Source organism: Aaosphaeria arxii (assembly GCF_010015735.1).
Source record: "Aaosphaeria arxii CBS 175.79 unplaced genomic scaffold BU24scaffold_1, whole genome shotgun sequence".
Classification (NCBI taxonomy): Eukaryota; Fungi; Ascomycota; class Dothideomycetes; order Pleosporales; genus Aaosphaeria; species Aaosphaeria arxii.
In genome coordinates, this window is record NW_022983474.1 from 232385 (window position 1) to 249616 (window position 17232).

At 48.7% G+C, this 17232-nt stretch overlaps 6 protein-coding genes across 6 annotated transcripts; 3 read left to right on the forward strand and 3 right to left on the reverse strand.

Annotated features, from left to right (window-relative positions):
- The first annotated feature begins 816 nt into the window (after window positions 1–816).
- On the forward strand, window positions 817–2045 carry BU24DRAFT_982 (uncharacterized protein). The gene has a single exon (XM_033534864.1). It carries the CDS (start codon window positions 1096–1098, stop codon window positions 1609–1611), a length of 516 nt encoding a protein of 171 aa, XP_033388765.1. The 5' UTR covers window positions 817–1095; the 3' UTR covers window positions 1612–2045.
- A 2066-nt stretch (window positions 2046–4111) lies between these two features.
- BU24DRAFT_416118 (glycoside hydrolase family 28 protein) lies at window positions 4112–5665 on the reverse strand. Its single transcript, XM_033526369.1, has one exon. It carries the CDS (start codon window positions 5439–5441, stop codon window positions 4320–4322), a length of 1122 nt encoding a protein of 373 aa, XP_033388766.1. The 5' UTR covers window positions 5442–5665; the 3' UTR covers window positions 4112–4319.
- Window positions 5666–8585: 2920 nt separating this feature from the next.
- BU24DRAFT_469204 (uncharacterized protein) lies at window positions 8586–9547 on the forward strand (the record flags this gene model as incomplete). The annotated part of the gene is made up of 1 exon (XM_033532595.1): window positions 8586–9547. One exon carries the CDS (start codon window positions 8586–8588, stop codon window positions 9420–9422), a length of 837 nt encoding a protein of 278 aa, XP_033388767.1. The 3' UTR covers window positions 9423–9547.
- Window positions 9491–10861, reverse strand: BU24DRAFT_416119 (Formyltetrahydrofolate deformylase). The gene has a single exon (XM_033526370.1). It carries the CDS (start codon window positions 10532–10534, stop codon window positions 9674–9676), a length of 861 nt encoding a protein of 286 aa, XP_033388768.1. The 5' UTR covers window positions 10535–10861; the 3' UTR covers window positions 9491–9673.
- A 433-nt stretch (window positions 10862–11294) lies between these two features.
- Window positions 11295–12251, forward strand: BU24DRAFT_445661 (NAD(P)-binding protein; the record flags this gene model as incomplete). Its single annotated transcript, XM_033530719.1, has 3 exons — window positions 11295–11675; window positions 11740–11850; window positions 11904–12251. The coding sequence occupies 3 exons, from the start codon at window positions 11295–11297 to the stop codon at window positions 12210–12212; spliced, it is 801 nt and encodes a 266-aa protein (XP_033388769.1). The 3' UTR covers window positions 12213–12251.
- BU24DRAFT_1062 (uncharacterized protein) lies at window positions 12247–14845 on the reverse strand. The gene is made up of 2 exons (XM_033520750.1): window positions 14744–14845; window positions 12247–14522 (listed from the first exon to the last, which is right to left on the reverse strand). The coding sequence occupies exons 1-2, from the start codon at window positions 14752–14754 to the stop codon at window positions 12281–12283; spliced, it is 2253 nt and encodes a 750-aa protein (XP_033388770.1). The 5' UTR covers window positions 14755–14845; the 3' UTR covers window positions 12247–12280.
- Between the last annotated feature and the right edge of the window lie 2387 nt (window positions 14846–17232).

The window sequence follows — 17232 nt, forward strand, 5'->3', positions numbered from 1 at the left end:
GGCCCCCGCCTTCTAAGTGCTATTATTATCCTCGTAGGATTTGACGTTGGATTCGCAAAGCGCGGGGCGTCAACAACCTGAAACGCATCATTGTTCTTATTATCTAGTATCCAGCTATTATTGTCAGAGACTAAGTGCGGAGTAGAGCAGACTCTCCCCCATGATATTCGTATCCTTGTGGTCTCGTTGTTTCGTACCTAAGTTACCTGTCCTGGCTCGTAGCGGCAATTGTTCTAAGTCCTCGCCGCGCTGCCATTTCATGTCATCGACATACACAGTACCTCGCAGCATTCATCAATCTAACTCCTTAACCTTACCATCGCGTATACCATCGTTTTCACCTTCTTCATCTTCTTCCATCCGTCGCATATTCCTCCGTATTCCCTGCGGAATCTGGACACTGCCCCTCCACCAACCCGCATGCCCTAAAATACTCCGTCTCTGTCCCCCAGCAATAGTACGAATAGTAGTGCCCCAACATCCCGCACGACAAACCTTCCCCGTCCAGTCGTTCAACATATCTTGTACCTTGCCCATCCCTACCACCTATCCTTGTAAGTACAGAGTAGAGTACGGAGTACTACAGAGTATCTAGACACTTTCATCGTCTTGACGGTACACCAACATTCCTACTGAATCTCGGTTCAACTCTGCAAAGATCCGAGCCGAGTATGTCCATGCTCGTAGATAATGTCCATTTCCGCAGGTACTGTATGCATCGATGTCTCACGACGTCACAACCTCTCCGTCGGTAACAGACACTATCCAAATAGCTAATCAACATGTAAAACTCTTTTCGGAGGACTCCCTTGGCGCCTCCATAATCTGCTCATGCAATAGACGCTGTCCTCTGGTTACCATCCGAGTCTCCATCATCCGCCCCCTCCCCCTCACCGCCTCGTCCACAGCTACGAGTACTCAGAATCTGGATCATCGTCTTCGTTCTCGCCGTTTGCCATTGTCATCGCCACCAACTCCCTCGTTGTCTCGTCTCGCCTCGTCTTGGTCCTCGTCGCCCTCTTCATCGCTGCCGCCGCCCTCGTGATATTTCCCCCGCAGTACCAAACACTTCCAGTACTCTGTACTCCGTACATCATGTCACATCCCGAAGATATACCCACGGCTTCCCGCATTCCCGTCCTCTACCGTGCCCTTTTCCTCTACATTGAGCCATTTTCCACCCTCGCTGGTGCCGTCCAGGCCCACTACAGACAATCGCAGTATCTCCAATTGACGCATCCGGCCAGCGCACCGGCACATGACCGCATTCCCCTTTCCACTTCCATCGTCCTCACCCAGTTAGCCAATCTATACTTCCTGCTGTGTATCAACGAGGCCCTGGTACTTAGGTGCACCCGCGACCTCAAAGTTTGGAAGACTTTTCTCTTTGGCCTATTAGTTGCGGACTTTGGCCATCTATATTCCGTCCGTCTCGTAGGCTCCTGGATCTATTGGAAGTTTTGGCAGTGGAACCCAATGGACGTTGGAAGCGTTCCATTCGTCTATCTTCTTGCGATTGCGCGTATCCTGTTCCTCGCTGGCGTAGGATTTGCCAGCCCAATCATCACGACAACCACAAAGACAAAGGGATACACGTACAAAGGAGCCTGATCTTCACATGTTTCAAGGTTTGTTGTTTATTTTATTCAGGCGCTTCTCATCCAGAGTTGTATCAAAGAATACCAAACAATAGTGAGCTTCGGAGTCGTACGTTCAGCATTATCCAACATGAGCGAAGACAACCAATCATTCGTCCACTGCGTCGTCCACGGCAAGGCCGCCATTGGACGGTGTCAGATCTGTGTTATGGTCGGGTCCGCCTATCACCCAACAACTATTTGTGACTAGAAAATACCACGACGCAACGTACAACAAGAACGCCCAACAACAAGATGTCAAAGTTTTATCGTTCCTATCTGAAATCCACCACTGTTAAGGCTCTTCTCTCATACATTCTCTGAGACAGGTACTCAATTGCCTGCTGCTAGATCCAGCTACTGGATGCCCGGCATTGGGCACTCTACTCGAGGTCGTGTTCATCCATTCATTTCCCTCGGCCTGTGCCAATTGAAGGCGTGCCAAGTTTGCATATTGCGTGACCACAAAAATTACAAATAGCAATTCAGCGGCTCAAGTCTTGCCGGCCCTCTATAAGCCAACGCACGTAATTGGTTCCAACGGCATCTTGCCCGTCGCGAATCCTTCCCTACCCCGGATTTTTGCCGTCCACGTCGAGGACGAATGCGCATTGCGCACCGGAAAGAATCTGGGGTCGCTACAATAGGGAATTCAAATTCGTACTTGGGGTAGGGCAATTCTAGGTGGCCTCTAGTCTCCCTCCATCCTTCCCCTCAAAACCCCGTCGCCAGCATTCGCCGGACGGGATCGCCACGGCGTGGAGAGCACATGGCAGCCCGGTCTTTAGCCTGGGATAGCCTTTTCGCGTTGAATGAAAGAATGAAAGAAAACCTGTAAAGCACTAATGCAGCAAGGACAAGCAAGGGAAAAACTCGATCAGAGTAGCGGCGAGCGGCGGCTCAACTCGGGGTTCGGAGATAGGCATCCTTGCCTTGACCACGCTATCGCCAAGACACTCAGCCTTATCCGCACCTCTCCCGATTGGGACAAGCCCGTGAAAAGGGTCTTCCCCAGTTCTAAGTAAGCCATGATTTGTGATCATTCATGGTCAATCTGATAGCCGTTGCTTGATTGCACTAGTCAAGGTGACAAACTTCAGACCTGAACGGCAGATCCGTCCACAACTCTATGTTTTTCCTCTATCTAAGGTCTTCCGTTCTGTTCATAAATTACATATCTTCTACAAGCCTAGATTAGAAAAGAAAAGATAAATGAAGCATCACAACCCACTTCTACTTATTACAACCGTATTCAGCGATTAATGCCTTTAAAGTGAACTATATAATTTCTAAACACTCAAAATCTCACCTAAACAAGAGCTCAAAATTCCCGATTGCCATATTCACATCGGCCTTCTTATTTTCACTTCTTACTACAAGTAGAAGAAAACCTATTCGTAGAACATGGTTTGGAATCAAATGTACATGGCATTAAGTACTCATAGTTTCTCTTCTGGGACATGGTACTAGTATATGCAAATACTAGTCTGGCACATATTGACTATAAGACTAAAGCAGGCACGAATCATCTTCATCGTGTACCACGTACGTTGCAAAGCAAATATAAACATATGCACTATCTCCCCACAGGAGCAAACACACTTGCTGTGGTTATAAGATTCTACACACATGCGGATCAACATGAAACAAACTACCTCCCTGAAGCTTTTCTACGTCTCAATTCAATTGCTGAGTTTTTCTACATCATTCTTCTTACGTCGATAGAACATGGCAAGAAAGAAATCTGCTCAAATTCAAGTATACTTCCCTTGCTACACCCATACGATGCTACTTATAGCCAACATACCAAAGCCTCAATGAACCTCATCACTAGAACCCACCTACGAAGAGACAAAACCTTCTCGTCTTGAAAGGAGAAAGCGAGGACGTTCCTATTCTTTCTCCCTCTACCCTGCACAAAGTATTAAGATGGATAGATGAGAGACTTGGATAGACTCTTCCGTTTGTATAACCTGAACGCACTTTTCTTATATAACTGACTGCCTGCTGTTCGTTTCTATAACAGGGCGATCGAACTAACATGTTACCTTTTTCCATCATGCGTTTGTCTATTTATTTCACTGGTTCGTTCTTTCGTCCGAAGTGCTAAGATGTTAACTATTTGTAATAAATGCTCCTTTACCGGACCTTGTAACACACAAGGACGGCAATAAGGAAAAGACAATAACTTACTTTCGAATCACAGTTCCCGTGTGTCTAAGTACGGCCTTGTTTTCATGATGAAAGCCACCCATGGCGTGGTTTATCGAACTAGGGTGATTCTGGATGCTTCTATTCAAGAAACTAAGTTCGACTTAAAGAGGATGTTAGAGTAGACAGGGGTGTGCAGGACAATAGGGGAACGATGTGGCGGACGCGGAAATATTGGGACCCTGTGTTTACGTTCAAGCTATTTTTGATATATCTTTGGTTCACAAGATGGAGCTAGAAACGAGACAAGTTTTATGCGATCGTGAGACCTAGTAGGCATTGATATTACACGGTACTCATGTGCGTGTATGTATATATTTCGACTCTGATTAGAAAGTCTTTGTATGTAGCAGGTTAAAAATCATATATAAACAAGAAGTGAACTCCCACTCATTCCCGCACCGATTCAGTAAAGATCCTCTGTAATCCTCCTTGAACCCAATTACTCGCATATTTGGCAGACTAGAATGTCTAGCAAGAAGCACCGCTTCCGCTGGGGATGTTCTGGCACTTGGTGCTCTTGACGCCGCCGGTGACCTTGACGCCGGTCCACTTCCAGTTGGAGCAGCTTCCCTTTCCGCAGAGGAGGTAGACGGGAGTGGCCTTGGAGGTGACGGAGCCGGTGACGCCGGAGAGGGTGAGGTCAGTGATGGGGACGCCGGTGGTGGGCTTGCCGGTGGGCGAGCCGTTCTCGTAGTCCTGCTGGATGACAATGCCGTACTTGCCGATGTTGGAGAGGGTGATGTCCTTGTAGGTGACGTTCTTGACAGAGCCGGTGGCGCCGGAGACGGTCTTGATGCGGACACCGTTATCAGAGTTGAGGATCTTGGAGTTCTCGATGATGACGCCAGAGACGACGTTGTTGGAGCGGCCGCCAACGCTGCCGATGGAGAGACCGTGACCGCCGGAGCAGGTGCCGCCGACGAAGTGGATGTTGGTGCCAGAGTTGACGGCAAGGCAGTCGTCCTGGTTCTTGACGTTGGCGTTGGAGATGGTAACGCCGTCGGAGTTGCCGACGTCAAAGGCATCAGTGTTGTGTCCGCCGTTGGTCACATCGCCGGCCGAGTTGTCGATCGTGATGTGATCGAGGGTGAGATCCGTGGCGGAGCTGATGGAGAAGCCCTGAACAGGGGTGTTGAGGACGTTCAGGTAGGAGATGGTGGACTGCTTGAGGGAGTGAGCAGCGAAGAACTTGGGCTTCGTCTTGCCGCCGTTTCCACCCTTTCCGTCCCACCACTTGGGACCGTTGCCGTCGATGGTGTGGCCAGAGGCACCCTTGACGGTGATCTTGGTTCCGGAAACAGAGATGAGAGGACCCTCCCACTCCTTGTATCCGAAGGTGGTTTTGCCCTCGAAGACGACAGTGGTTCCGTCCTTGAGCTTGGTCAAGTCGAGAGTGGTTCCAGCGGGGACAGCGATGTTGCTGAGGGTGATGGTAGAGCAAGAGGCCTTGCCCTTAATCGCAGCAGCGGCATCAGTGAACTTGCAGCTGGTGCCGGCGCGGGCCTGTAGTTGCCTCGTAACGTCCGATGGGAGGGCAGAAACGAGCGCGCCAGCGCTGACAAGTACAGTGGTAAGAGAGAGAGCAACCATTTTGAAGATTGGGGTTTTGGAAACGAATGTAAGTCTTTGAAAAGAAGGGATGAATGAATGAAAAGAGTGAGTGAATGAGTGATGAGATGGAAAGTTTGGACTGGAGAGTCTGCGAACTTATAGAGATTCTCTACATAAGGGATCGGATCAAACGGATGCGGTGCAATATCGCCATCATGGGGTGGCCTGGACCATTGTAGCCATTGTAGTGGGAAGTCAAAAGCTTGTCTCCCTCGGCGTAGGCTTGTTTCTACGTAGATGAAGGGTTGTCGTGGAAATGATGTGGGTCCACATGGGCTGCTTATCGCTTCGTAGGCGCGGGAGTTCGCCCAAAAACCGTTTAGCCAGCAGTCGGCGCCGATTTCAAATACTCAAATACAACGATGCAGCATGCTATGGACGGAAGATTTCCTGGAGAGAATCACTGTCCAACTTACACATCGTGGTACTGCAGGTCACGGATCCCGCGTCGCCCAATAGCAATTTGATAGGAGGAGGGATAAATCTCGCGAAGGAAAGAGACAAGACTAGTCAAGCAATCTTGGAAGTCTTGATGGCCAGGGCGTGATTCCTTGTTTCGTTGGTGGAAACATGTCTAACAGATGTGCCCCTGTACGCCCACGATGAGGGGAGAGATGGTGAAACACATCAGCCACATGAGGTACAGACGGGAGTCTAAGATGGTGCCGCTGACCCGTAGGACATTTCTCTCTTCGATTGCCACGAATGAAAACGCTTTGCCTTAATGACTCGCTGCCCGAGATCTTCTAGAACCCTCAAAATTGCAGCTTAACCTCTCGTGATGTTGTTGATATAAAGGGGAAACCGTCGTGGCGTGCGGAGAGACTAACGGCCTGACAGATGAACCATTGCTCAATTAGGGAATCAGCCATTCCAGATACGGATTTGTGCCGCTGTCTGCTCGTACCTCATCTACAAATTTTGCTGCATCGGTCCACGTGCAACGAATATTGTCCGTTCAATATGTAGACTACAATGTTTTCTAATCTTGGTTTGGATCGGAATGTACGGATGAGGAGTCTTGTTTAGTTGTTTGGGATTTATCGTGGCTTTGCTATTTGTAAAGCTAGCACGGCCCGCACTAGGATCTATGAATCGCAGGGCCTCCCCTACCTCGGTGCATTCGATTCTGTTTATTGCATGAGATGCTAGCATCCAGTGCTGCATTAATTGATGGGCCTGCGAATGAAGGACAACCTCACAACATACATGGCCTAAATCATGCTATATGCACCATTTGCTGTCTGGGTTTGTCCACGAATAACAAAGAGAATCAAATGTCTACAGGAAGTGCTACAATCCAGCGATAAAATTTACCTGGCAACCGGCCTTTCCAATGACTTCATCCGATTACATTCAATTCCGCCTATAGAATACTTCTCCTCCGTCTTGCGCGTTTGCTCTAAGCTCCCAAGTTAATCAGCATGGAGTTTGCTGCGCTCCTAGTAGAAAGGTACATTGGCCTCGAGAACTGAATCGCCCTCGAACACGAGGTATTGTATGCTCTAATTATATGGTAATGTCGACGTTACTTGTTGCGATTTATATACGGGGTGATCAATATCTTGACCAAAGAGCCAATTGTGGGATTTTCTCATGTAGTGTTGGAAAACCTATGGTAAAAATACGAAGTTTGCTCCTGTCTATACACTTCATTCAAACAAAAATCAGGGAAAAGTACCCTCCTTATCTGATGTCGTTGGCGATGGTCTCTAGCTTAACCTCTTTATTGCTATCGCCGCCCTTCTCTCAACCACATTCTCGCACGGACATATCATTGAAGCAGCGTCCACTAAATTGCTAGGGCCTTTCAGTTTCAATCATCTGTGAAACGCATGTGCGATTATTTTTGTTCGGAGTATTCGGAGTGTTGATGAAAGAAACAACAATTGGGATATCTCTTCTTTGAAGAAGGAAAGTCTGGCTGATCACATTCGTTAACCGTTTCATCACCTATCACCGGGTTACTTCACTGAACATATAAACAACAAAATTGACGGATAGATACTGCGAGAATAATCGAATTCTCACTCTGAACTATACAGGACTAGGACTGTTGGTCACGTCATTTACATGAAGTCTCTCGTCGTTGCAGTAATATATCTGGCATCTTGTCAATATAGTCAGCAGATCCCAGTTTTATTTTCCCGTCAACGGACTTTCACGCACAATTTTATAGTATACCTGCAGAGAACAACACTATCTGCTCTAGATGATCCTGCATCATGCTCTTTCATTCACTGAAGTCCCGACGACCTAATGCTTTCTACTCAAAGTCGTTACGGGAAGACTGTCGCTGAATCCCCCCGAGCGTTGTTTCTTGCACTTTCGAGTAAACTATGACCTACCAAGTGTCCGTGTTTACACGGACAATCTCGGCCAGATTCCAGAGGGTTTCTGATTGAATGTTTGACACGGACGCAATAGTCGACAATCATTAAGGAGATCTAGCAACTAGATATTCTGTCGGAGAGGAATGTTATTGACCATATAATCGGCGGTCAATTTCAGTATGTACTCGAAAGACGTACAAATGTATAGTCGCAAAGGACGAGGCTGTTTCGCGGGGCTCTCAAAGTTTCAACTCCACAAACACTACCGTTCGGAAACCATTTTCCAGTCGCAAAAGGGGGTCAGTTCTTCTAGGCAAGCTACGGGATGGGCTGCAATTCCACCTCAACCATCTCGAGGTTAATGATGTTACTATTTAAATTTTCCATTGTGATATCCCAGATTGGACGTCAAGAGAAAGCAGAGAGTAGCACAATAGTGAGAGATAGCAACTATTATCCACTACTCGCAAGTGTATATATGTCATCAGTGATTGGAGATGAAACTCGCACTATAGCGAACCTCAACTATAGTGTGCAATGTTCACTAATCTGTTGTTAGGCTCTATGGATCAAGGACAATAAACATTGTGAGAGTAAGACATTGTGAGAATACAGAAATAATTTCACAGCCCTTTACTGCTGTGGCTGGTTTTCATGAACCTAGAAGCATATATAACCCTGGAATTACCACAATAATACCACGAAATAATACACACGGAACCATAGCATATTTCCTGTGTAACCTTCAAGAGATACACATACACGAGTTTACTGAGTTCAAAGCTCAGTCATGCCGAATACGGAACAAAGACCATATCCTTTTATGGGATTGATCACTCCCGGCAATGCCGTCTTCACCTTGGAAATACGTGATCCCATGTGCGTACTTGGGCCAACGCTTGAGGAGTTCCTGCATAACCCCGAACAACAATTCTTCAAGCCAGTTAAGGATCAGCACCTCACTGACGGCGAACGTCGCGACATCTGCCTTGAGGCCTTTACGGAAGATCACCGTGCGGTAGAGTTGGTCGGCAGCCCTCGGTGCCAGGGCCACGTGTTTGGCAAGGCTTGCATTGAAGAATGGTTCAAAACTGACAATCACACGAATTGCCCAACATGCAGAAGCGTTCACATCCGCTATCCTAGATTCGTGGATCCAGATCCCGACTCCGACGAAGGATCGTTGTTGCCTCTCCCGGTGCTGCGTGAGGACTGGCGTCGATTAGTCGCCCAGGGTGCCGTGCCACGCGATTGCAAGTCGATAATATTCTTCTTATCGTATCGGCACATCGCCGCCCTTGACTTCGTATTGACTCCGCATGGCATTCCCGCCTTTATAGATTTGCTGTGGAGTGCATTGTGGTTGAACGAGGATTCGATTTTGGTTCCACCATCATCTTCGCAGACGGTTGGAGTTTTTGAAAACATCTCCACCTCGATGAAAGCTACGCGTGATGAGATGGCGGAGGCTGAGAGAATAGACCTAAAGGCTACAGGTTTTAGGGTGCCTGAACTTCCCGAGGTAATGAGGCATGCCTTTATTCAGCAGCTGGACCAGGCAGTTCAACCGGCACTGTCATGGTTCTGTAGATCGTACAGGATCATAACTCAGCTCCCATTGAATTGATGCAGGGGGCAAAGAAGCCCTTTGTTGATCTTCATGTTCTCCCTCTGAGTACGATAGCATTGAACCATATAGACGCGAACACAACCAATGAAAACATACCCAATATAGATAGAGCAATATTGCTATTGGCGATCTGACTACAAAGAGGCCATATAATCTGGCCAGCTCCCAAACACCAATTTGTATTCGTGATTGTGTTCCAGTGCATTCAAAAGAGCAGTAATCAATCTTTCTTTTTTTTGCTTCTTATTTTAATTGAACACCACAGTCTTGACACCATTCAAGAATACCCTCCTTTCACTCCACCACTTGACCGCCGCCGCCAATACCTGGCTTTCAACATTGGAACCCTCCTCCACCAACTCCTTGGGCTCTAAGGTGTGATCGACCCTCGCAATCCTCTGCTCAATGATCGGACCCTCATCCAGATCAGCCGTCACGAAATGTGCTGTGGCACCAATGATCTTGACACCCCTGTCATACGCCTGATGATACGGCTTCGCGCCCTTGAAAGATGGCAGGAAAGAGTGGTGGATGTTGATGATCTTTCCGGACATCTCGGAACACAACCGGGGGGACAGCACCTGCATGTATCTTGCGAGCACGACAAGATCGATGCTGTGCTCTTTGATCAAATTCAGAATCTGGGTCTCTTGTTGCTGCTTGGTGTCCTTGGTCACGGGGAGGTGGTGGAACGGAATGCCGTATGATTTGGCCAACGGCTCGAAGTCAGGATGGTTGCTCACGATGACGGGCACGTCGATCTTCAATTGGCCGCTCTTCACGCGGAAGAGCAGGTCGTTAAGGCAGTGACCGATTTTCGACACCATGATGAGGACCTTTGGCTTCTCCTGGACGGGGCGGACGTTGTAGTCCATCTTGAGCTCCTGGGCCAATTGCGCGAGGGGGCCATTGAGGCTGCTGAGGTCGGAGGCATGGCCAAAGTGCACGCGCATGAAAAAGGTCTTGGAGTCACGATCGGAGAATTGCTGCAGGTCGAGAATCGTGAGGTCCTGCTCAGCGAGGAGCTTGGTGACTGCATACACAATTCCCGATTTGTCCGGGCAGGACAGCGTGAGGTAATGATCGTCGCCTTTAGTTGTGGCAGCCATGTCGAAATCTGCGATCGTCTCGGATCGTTTTGGAGTGTGTATAAGACGGTGCTGCTTCTGCTGCTGGAGATGGGATACAGACACACGGTGTTGTCGAGGCGTATACTTTTGTTGTGGTCGTGTTCTCTGCAAGTAGTGACTCACGTGCAAATTTCTATTGTGTGGTATCTGAATTGCCGGTTTCGGCAAATATCTTTGGACAACTGTAGTTCGGCCCGACGCCGAGAAATGGAGTGGGAGAGTAGAACTTTGAGCATTTTGAGACTGTAGAGGCCTGCTATGCGCAAGCCTGAGCAATTGGCTCCGTCCGGGCTGCGTAAACATAGTTATTGTTGTATTGCTGGTGTTATGTAGTTCTTGAATGCGTGTGAATGTACCGACATCGGTCCGTGCACATTCCGGATTTAGCTCTCTGGTCTACAGTAGTGACGACAGGAATGGAGTGAATAGCCTAATACTGTGTAGACGTCGCCGTAGTCCCCGTTCCGAGGTCAGTGCCTCGTGTCGAGGGCACAGTTGCGTGCGGATCGAGGGTTATTGTGGGCCCTCCTCCATACAATGTGTGGAGTGCTAGCATGAGCTTGCAATGGCACGATGGTCAATAGAGTGCGGAGTGCGGGTTAAAAAGGTCGGGGGAGCGCCCTTTGAGAAGATCATTATTCTGAAAACTTTCTTTTCATTCAATCCATCAACTTCTACTTCTTCTGTTGTATTGTTCCTTTGCAGAACCTCTCTGTATAATTCATACTACACAGCGAATATGTCAGCATCAACAGCAACTGAGGCAGCACCTGTCAAGACCGTCCAGCTCGAGGGCAAGGTCATTGTCATCACTGGTGCCAACCGAGGAATCGGATTGGGCATTGCTGATTGCTGTCTTTCCAACGGTGCCCAGCGTGTCTACTCCGTCGACATTGGCGAGACTGGAGAGGAGTTCGCTGAAGTTTCCGCCAGGTATCCCGGCAAGATCTTCTCCCTCCAGGCAGATGTCACCAAGGAGGCGTCGATACAAGCAGCCGTCGACAAGATCATCGAGGATGCTGGTGCCATTCACGGTATGGTCTGCAATGCCGGACGCACCAAGCACAAGCCCGCCCTCGACTTCACCACTGAGGAGATTGACCAACTTTGGGGCGTGAACGTAAGTTTTTACATGCAATACAAATTAACTACTTTCGACGATAGACTAATCTTACAACAAACAGCTCTACGGATCTTTCTACTCTGCCCGTGTTGCAGCACGAGCTTTCATCAAGCTCGGTGTCAAGGGCTCCATCGTCTTCACAGCCTCTATGGCTTCTTACAGGCCCAACAAGGTACCTTTCCCGAGTTCCTAGAATTCCACCGCCGTCTAACCCTTTTTCTTTAGCGTGTCCCCTCTGCACCCTACGGCGCATCCAAGGCTGGTGTCCGCAACATGGTTCACACTCTCGCCATGGAGTGGGCACAGTACAACATTCGCGTCAACTCCGTGTCCCCAGGTCTCGTCAAGACCGCCATGACCTACTGGGTGCCTCAGCAGCCCGACTGGGAGCAGCAGCTCAAGTACTACGGCGGTATCCCCCGCCTGGCCGAGGTCGAGGAGTTGGGTGGTGCTTACGTCTACCTGTTGAGCGACGCTGCAAGCTACACCACCAGTATCGATATCCCCGTCAACGGTGTTATCGGAATCTGCTAGATACCCCCCAACTTTTTTGTAGACTTCTTCTTCTACGACAAGAACAAAAAATAACAAAGCAATATCGTTCAATCCGTCTTTTCCTTTTCCTTCCTTTTTCTTGCATCTTGTCTTCTAACCTGCAATCCTGCATAGGGTATTCCTTTTCGAATCGGTCCCACCTCGGAAGGAACACCGAATGCACAATGTCCAGCACCCGGGAGGTCGCCAATGCCCATGTACTCTAACTCGTGGCCGCCCTCCGATAACACACCAAATTTCAGTCTGGTGTGCATCAATTCTGGCGGGAAAGGATCGTTGCCTAAGCACGCGCCTCTGCTGATCTCGTCGAGCGTGGTATTCCTCGTCGTGACCATGATTCTCGAAAAGCCAACGGAGAACGTGACTCCATCCTCCCAGATGGTCCAGAAACCCAAGAGCAGGAATATAAGGACGAAGAAAATAACGGGCGCGTACGATGCCCACAGTTTCCAATGGTCGTAGATGAACGTGGATCGAACTTGCCTTCTACGCACCCGCGTTTGCTGCTCGGAAACAACCAGCAAATTTGGAACCGAAAACAGCGAGAGAATCATTTCGGCGTAGAATTGCTGCACAAGAGTTGGGAGTCCTTCCACCGGGATGCTGCTGGTGTTACTGACTAATCTGGTCATGGCGATCTGGGAATAGACCTTCGCGAAGAATGGCCCGGGAATCTGAGGTTCGACGACCATGCTTCCCCTCAGGAAGTATCGCAGGCGCTCGCCCATGGCGTGGTACGCGGCGGTCTTTTTGTATTTCAGGACGTCCTTTCGTGGATCCACGAAGTTCTCTGCTGGTAGGATCTCCGTGGTATTTTCGTCGTACCTGGTAAGATTGGTGTCGATGACCGGAGCGAGGAACTTGTAGTCGATGTTCGTGGTGAAAAAAGGACCGCTGTAGTTGAAATCGACATTGTACTCGGTTTCATAGTGTACACATCTGAGTATACGGGGATCGAATCTGGTTTTCCAAGAATCCTTGTATCTCGAATTTTCGGGCAACGTCTCATTGGAATCGACCGAATATCCGATCCACAGCACCGGCTCAGTCTCGAAAACCCCAAAATCATCAGACACGGGCCCCTCGGGTACTCCTCCTCTATTCGATAGGTTGTCCGATTGAGGAGAAGCATAATTTCCATCATCAACCTGTGCCCAGTAGACGTGGCGACCCTCTGGTGCAAGCAGACTCGTGTTGAAAGGTGCATGCATGTCCTTCAACTTCTCATGATCCTGGGGACCTTCCGCTACCAGTTCGCATTTGTAACCGGGCGCTACAAAATTGATGGAGTAGGTGCAATTGTATTCTCCGCCGCAAGATTCGATTCTCGCGTCTTCTCGGTTGAGCGATTGGTTCTTCAAGCTGTATGCTGCCATAAGCGTGACGCGCTGGACATCCGCAGACGGTTGGTCGTAATAGTCGAAGAAGCCTTCTTTCAATCCATCCGGATCCGTGGTGTTCATGAACACCAGTGACTTTTTCTTGGTCCCATCCTCTGCATATACTGGTTTGCGATAATCCTTGTACGATTCGGCAGTAAAATTCAAAGTCGGCACCATAAGATTAGTGCGGTCCGCAACATATATGTCTCCAAAGGTAAGGGCACCTGGACTGAAAATGATCGTAGCGAGCGGTATAAGCCAGATAGCCAACGCCATCAAAACGGGCAACTTTGCCTGTGTGAGGGTTTCCCAATTGGCGAAGAGCGATGGATCTTCGGTTGCGAGGAAAAGCTGGTCAATTGACATGATAGACAAGGGCTGCTCTCTCATTGTTCGCCATATGCGCTGGCGGTAGCATAGGATGACGCATCCCCCGAATGTGATCTTTGAGAAGTATGCCATTGCACGACCGTACAGCACCCAACGTATACGTTTGTCCTCATTGTGCTCAACCCTATGATGGAGGTATCTGTATAGGAAATGTTGGCCCAGCACAAGTATGAATCCCAAAAGAAACGACGATGCCATCAAAGCTGGTGTACGCCAATGAATCTTCCACTTCGCTGCTTGCGTTGCTCGATGCTGAATTAACCTCTGCGTCATAGGGTCCGTCCGAGAGCGTGAAAGGAAACTTGCTGCAGGATGCGGTGTCCTGGGATACATCGGTGGCGATCCATTTCCTGGCAGAGGGTCATAAACGCCCTCCACATGTGGTTGCGGTTTCTTGAGGTGGTAAGTGTTATTTGGAGATGCTGGTGATTGGATGGGGTTCATGTGAATGCCCAGATATTGTTCGAATTGTTCCTCAAATCTCGAACCAGACTTCGGCGGCGATCGTGAAGAACTTCTGCTTCTCCATTGGTCACTGTCATCTTCCTGAGCCCTCGATATCTCATAGCCTTGTGATGGTCCTAGTGGGGATACAGGAGAGGGCATGGCGCGTGTGCTGTGAATGTCATGGGATCACAAAAGCAACGCGCGGTGAATGATAATGCCCATAATATTGGAAGAGAAAAAAAAGAGTGACTTCGAGCAGACAACTATTTGGTGGGGTAAAGGTGTACATACATGTGTGACATCCAACAACATGGGCGGTGTCAGGGAGCTGAATGGCGTGCAGGCTGAGCTGTGGTCAGGACAGCTGTTGGTGCTGGCGAGGCTGAGAACTCGAAGGCACTGCAGGTTAGTACATGCATCATTCTGCAAGAATGGCTACGTTTTCTCTGCCTTACGTTGCGCCGTGTTGTCCTCGAACTGATGTTTGCTTATGGCCCCCATGCCGGGTCTGGAAACTTGTCCATTTTGTTACAAGATCAAAGTCCCCGTCGTCTCCAAATAGATACAGCGCTACTGTGAATACGAGGCTGCACTGGGGCCAATGAAACCGCGGACTGAATCCTGCTTTAGCCGTTATAGGGATTCCTGGGACGAACACGTCTAAGTTCGGCAATAAGCCATTCCTTCTGGGAGATAGCTGTCAGCCGCAGGGCTGGCCTGACAGTTGTATGACACTTAGCGCGACTAGTACCGACAACACCGAGGCTGTGTACACTTTTATATCAACGGACTTCGCGCCCACACTTAATGCAAATGGAATCTGAGTATAATTACTTCACTCGCCCCGACGGTTTTAGAGACACAGGTGGTCGCAAGAGTAAATTGTGGCGCTCCAAATACATGATCATATCACTATCACGTGCTTAGTCGAGTTTAGTTTCCTCTAAGTCTTGCTAGGTATCTTTGCAGCATGCTGTACGGCTAATTTTCAGACCCTTGCAAAGGTCCTCTCATTATCGAACCATGATATAGCTATAGTACGATCTTGACCGTTTGAATCTCTGGTAGCATGAGATTTCGGAAGCCGCTCCGAGACGTCAATGCGCACTGCTATCTCCATTGGTCAGAGGGGGTAGGGATTGCCATTTTGTATACAGGCGTAGTTTAGTTCGAAATCCAGTGAGCTATACCGGAGAATTTGTCCTGAATAAACCATCGTTGTCGCCTACTTTACAATGTCGGATGATTGAAATGCGAAGTAAATGTTCGCGAGGATCGCCTGCCAAGTGCTCTCTTCTGCGCATCTGATTACCGCTATGTGTGAACAATTGATCGGCTCGCCTCGAGGTATGCCCCTAGTGGGCGATATTATCGGCAATTGACGCATTCGAAAATATGCAAAGGAGGAATTAAGTCCATAGCAGCTGGTCTTCAAACTGGACTAGGTGAAGAACCCAGTTCCCAAGAGCTGTAGGCCAATTACATTGGGAAAGCACGAGCAGATATACCAATGGATAACTCCGGCATGAGTATAATGACCTATTTCCAATACAAACCTACTACACGCTTTATGCTTTGCGGTCGCCCAAGTCCCAATGAACAGTCCAACCTATGATGCTGATAATCGAAAGTTGGTCGACAGTATATACAGTCGCCAATTGATATGAACGCACAATCTTGCCAGATAACATTTCAATCCGATATGGATATTGATCCTGGAAAAGAATTAAAATACCCCCGATACACAACATGCATTGATGACCCCTGTTATGTTTGACTTCTGAGTGAGCTTCGCACAAGATTGTCGCGCTAGACTCCAGGCAGCATGCGCCTTCAGAGAGGCCCTGGCCGGAGAGTCCTCCGAATCGATCCAGCATCATCGGTTTCTTCTCTTGCTCAATAGGTAAAGGGAGGTATTCGGTTCGTGGTCGGGGCTATGTCTTCGGTGATGGTGTAAACGCGCGCGGCTGGTTTGGTAGTTAGCTTCGAGCTTCGGCACCCGCGGTCTCTACAGCGGTTTATGAGGTCTCCATCCTTAACGCCTTCTCGTTGGATCTGAGGCGAGGAAATCAGACGGAAGTCTACTGTTGGCTCTGTAAGATCAGCTTCCAGTAGTGTAATGCTCTCGTCAATGGGTGCTTCGGTTTAGTTGGGACGAGGTCACCACGGATAGTACTAGCATGCCAACAACAGATGAAGAGGAAAAGAAATCATAACCGAAAGCCCAATGTCGAAGTAGGCTGTCAGCAGAACTTGGCTTGTTGTCAAAGAGATACACCAAGCAAGAGCTAACTTCACCTACAAGTCCTCCTAAGGCGGTGGCATTATGTACTCTCCCATGCTGACCATAAAAGACAACCATGATAGACCACGAGAAACCTAGTGAATACCCAATGACCCACTCGGTGTCATCGATGAGTGTTACCAGATGTTTTTTCGATTTGGCCTGACGTGCCTGAGGGAAACACGGTGGTTTAAGGTATAAGGTATTCGAATGTGCCGAAAGCCTTGTGAACGAGGAGGTTCAATTTAGAGTGCTTGGAGTAACTCCTTTCAAACGGAACAAATGCGAAGATGCATCAATATTTGCTGCAGAAAGCAAATTTTGTCACTACCACTCTCAGTACTCTAGGAGAACACAATGCCGTGGATGTATCTGCTCGTAATGGGGTGGGGTGGCCCAATCACAGAATGTTTGCCTTTACCTTCACCTTGTATGCAGGAGTGACACGCTACCAACCATTCTCTTAAGCATATAGTTTCTTCCTCTAGGACCTCGC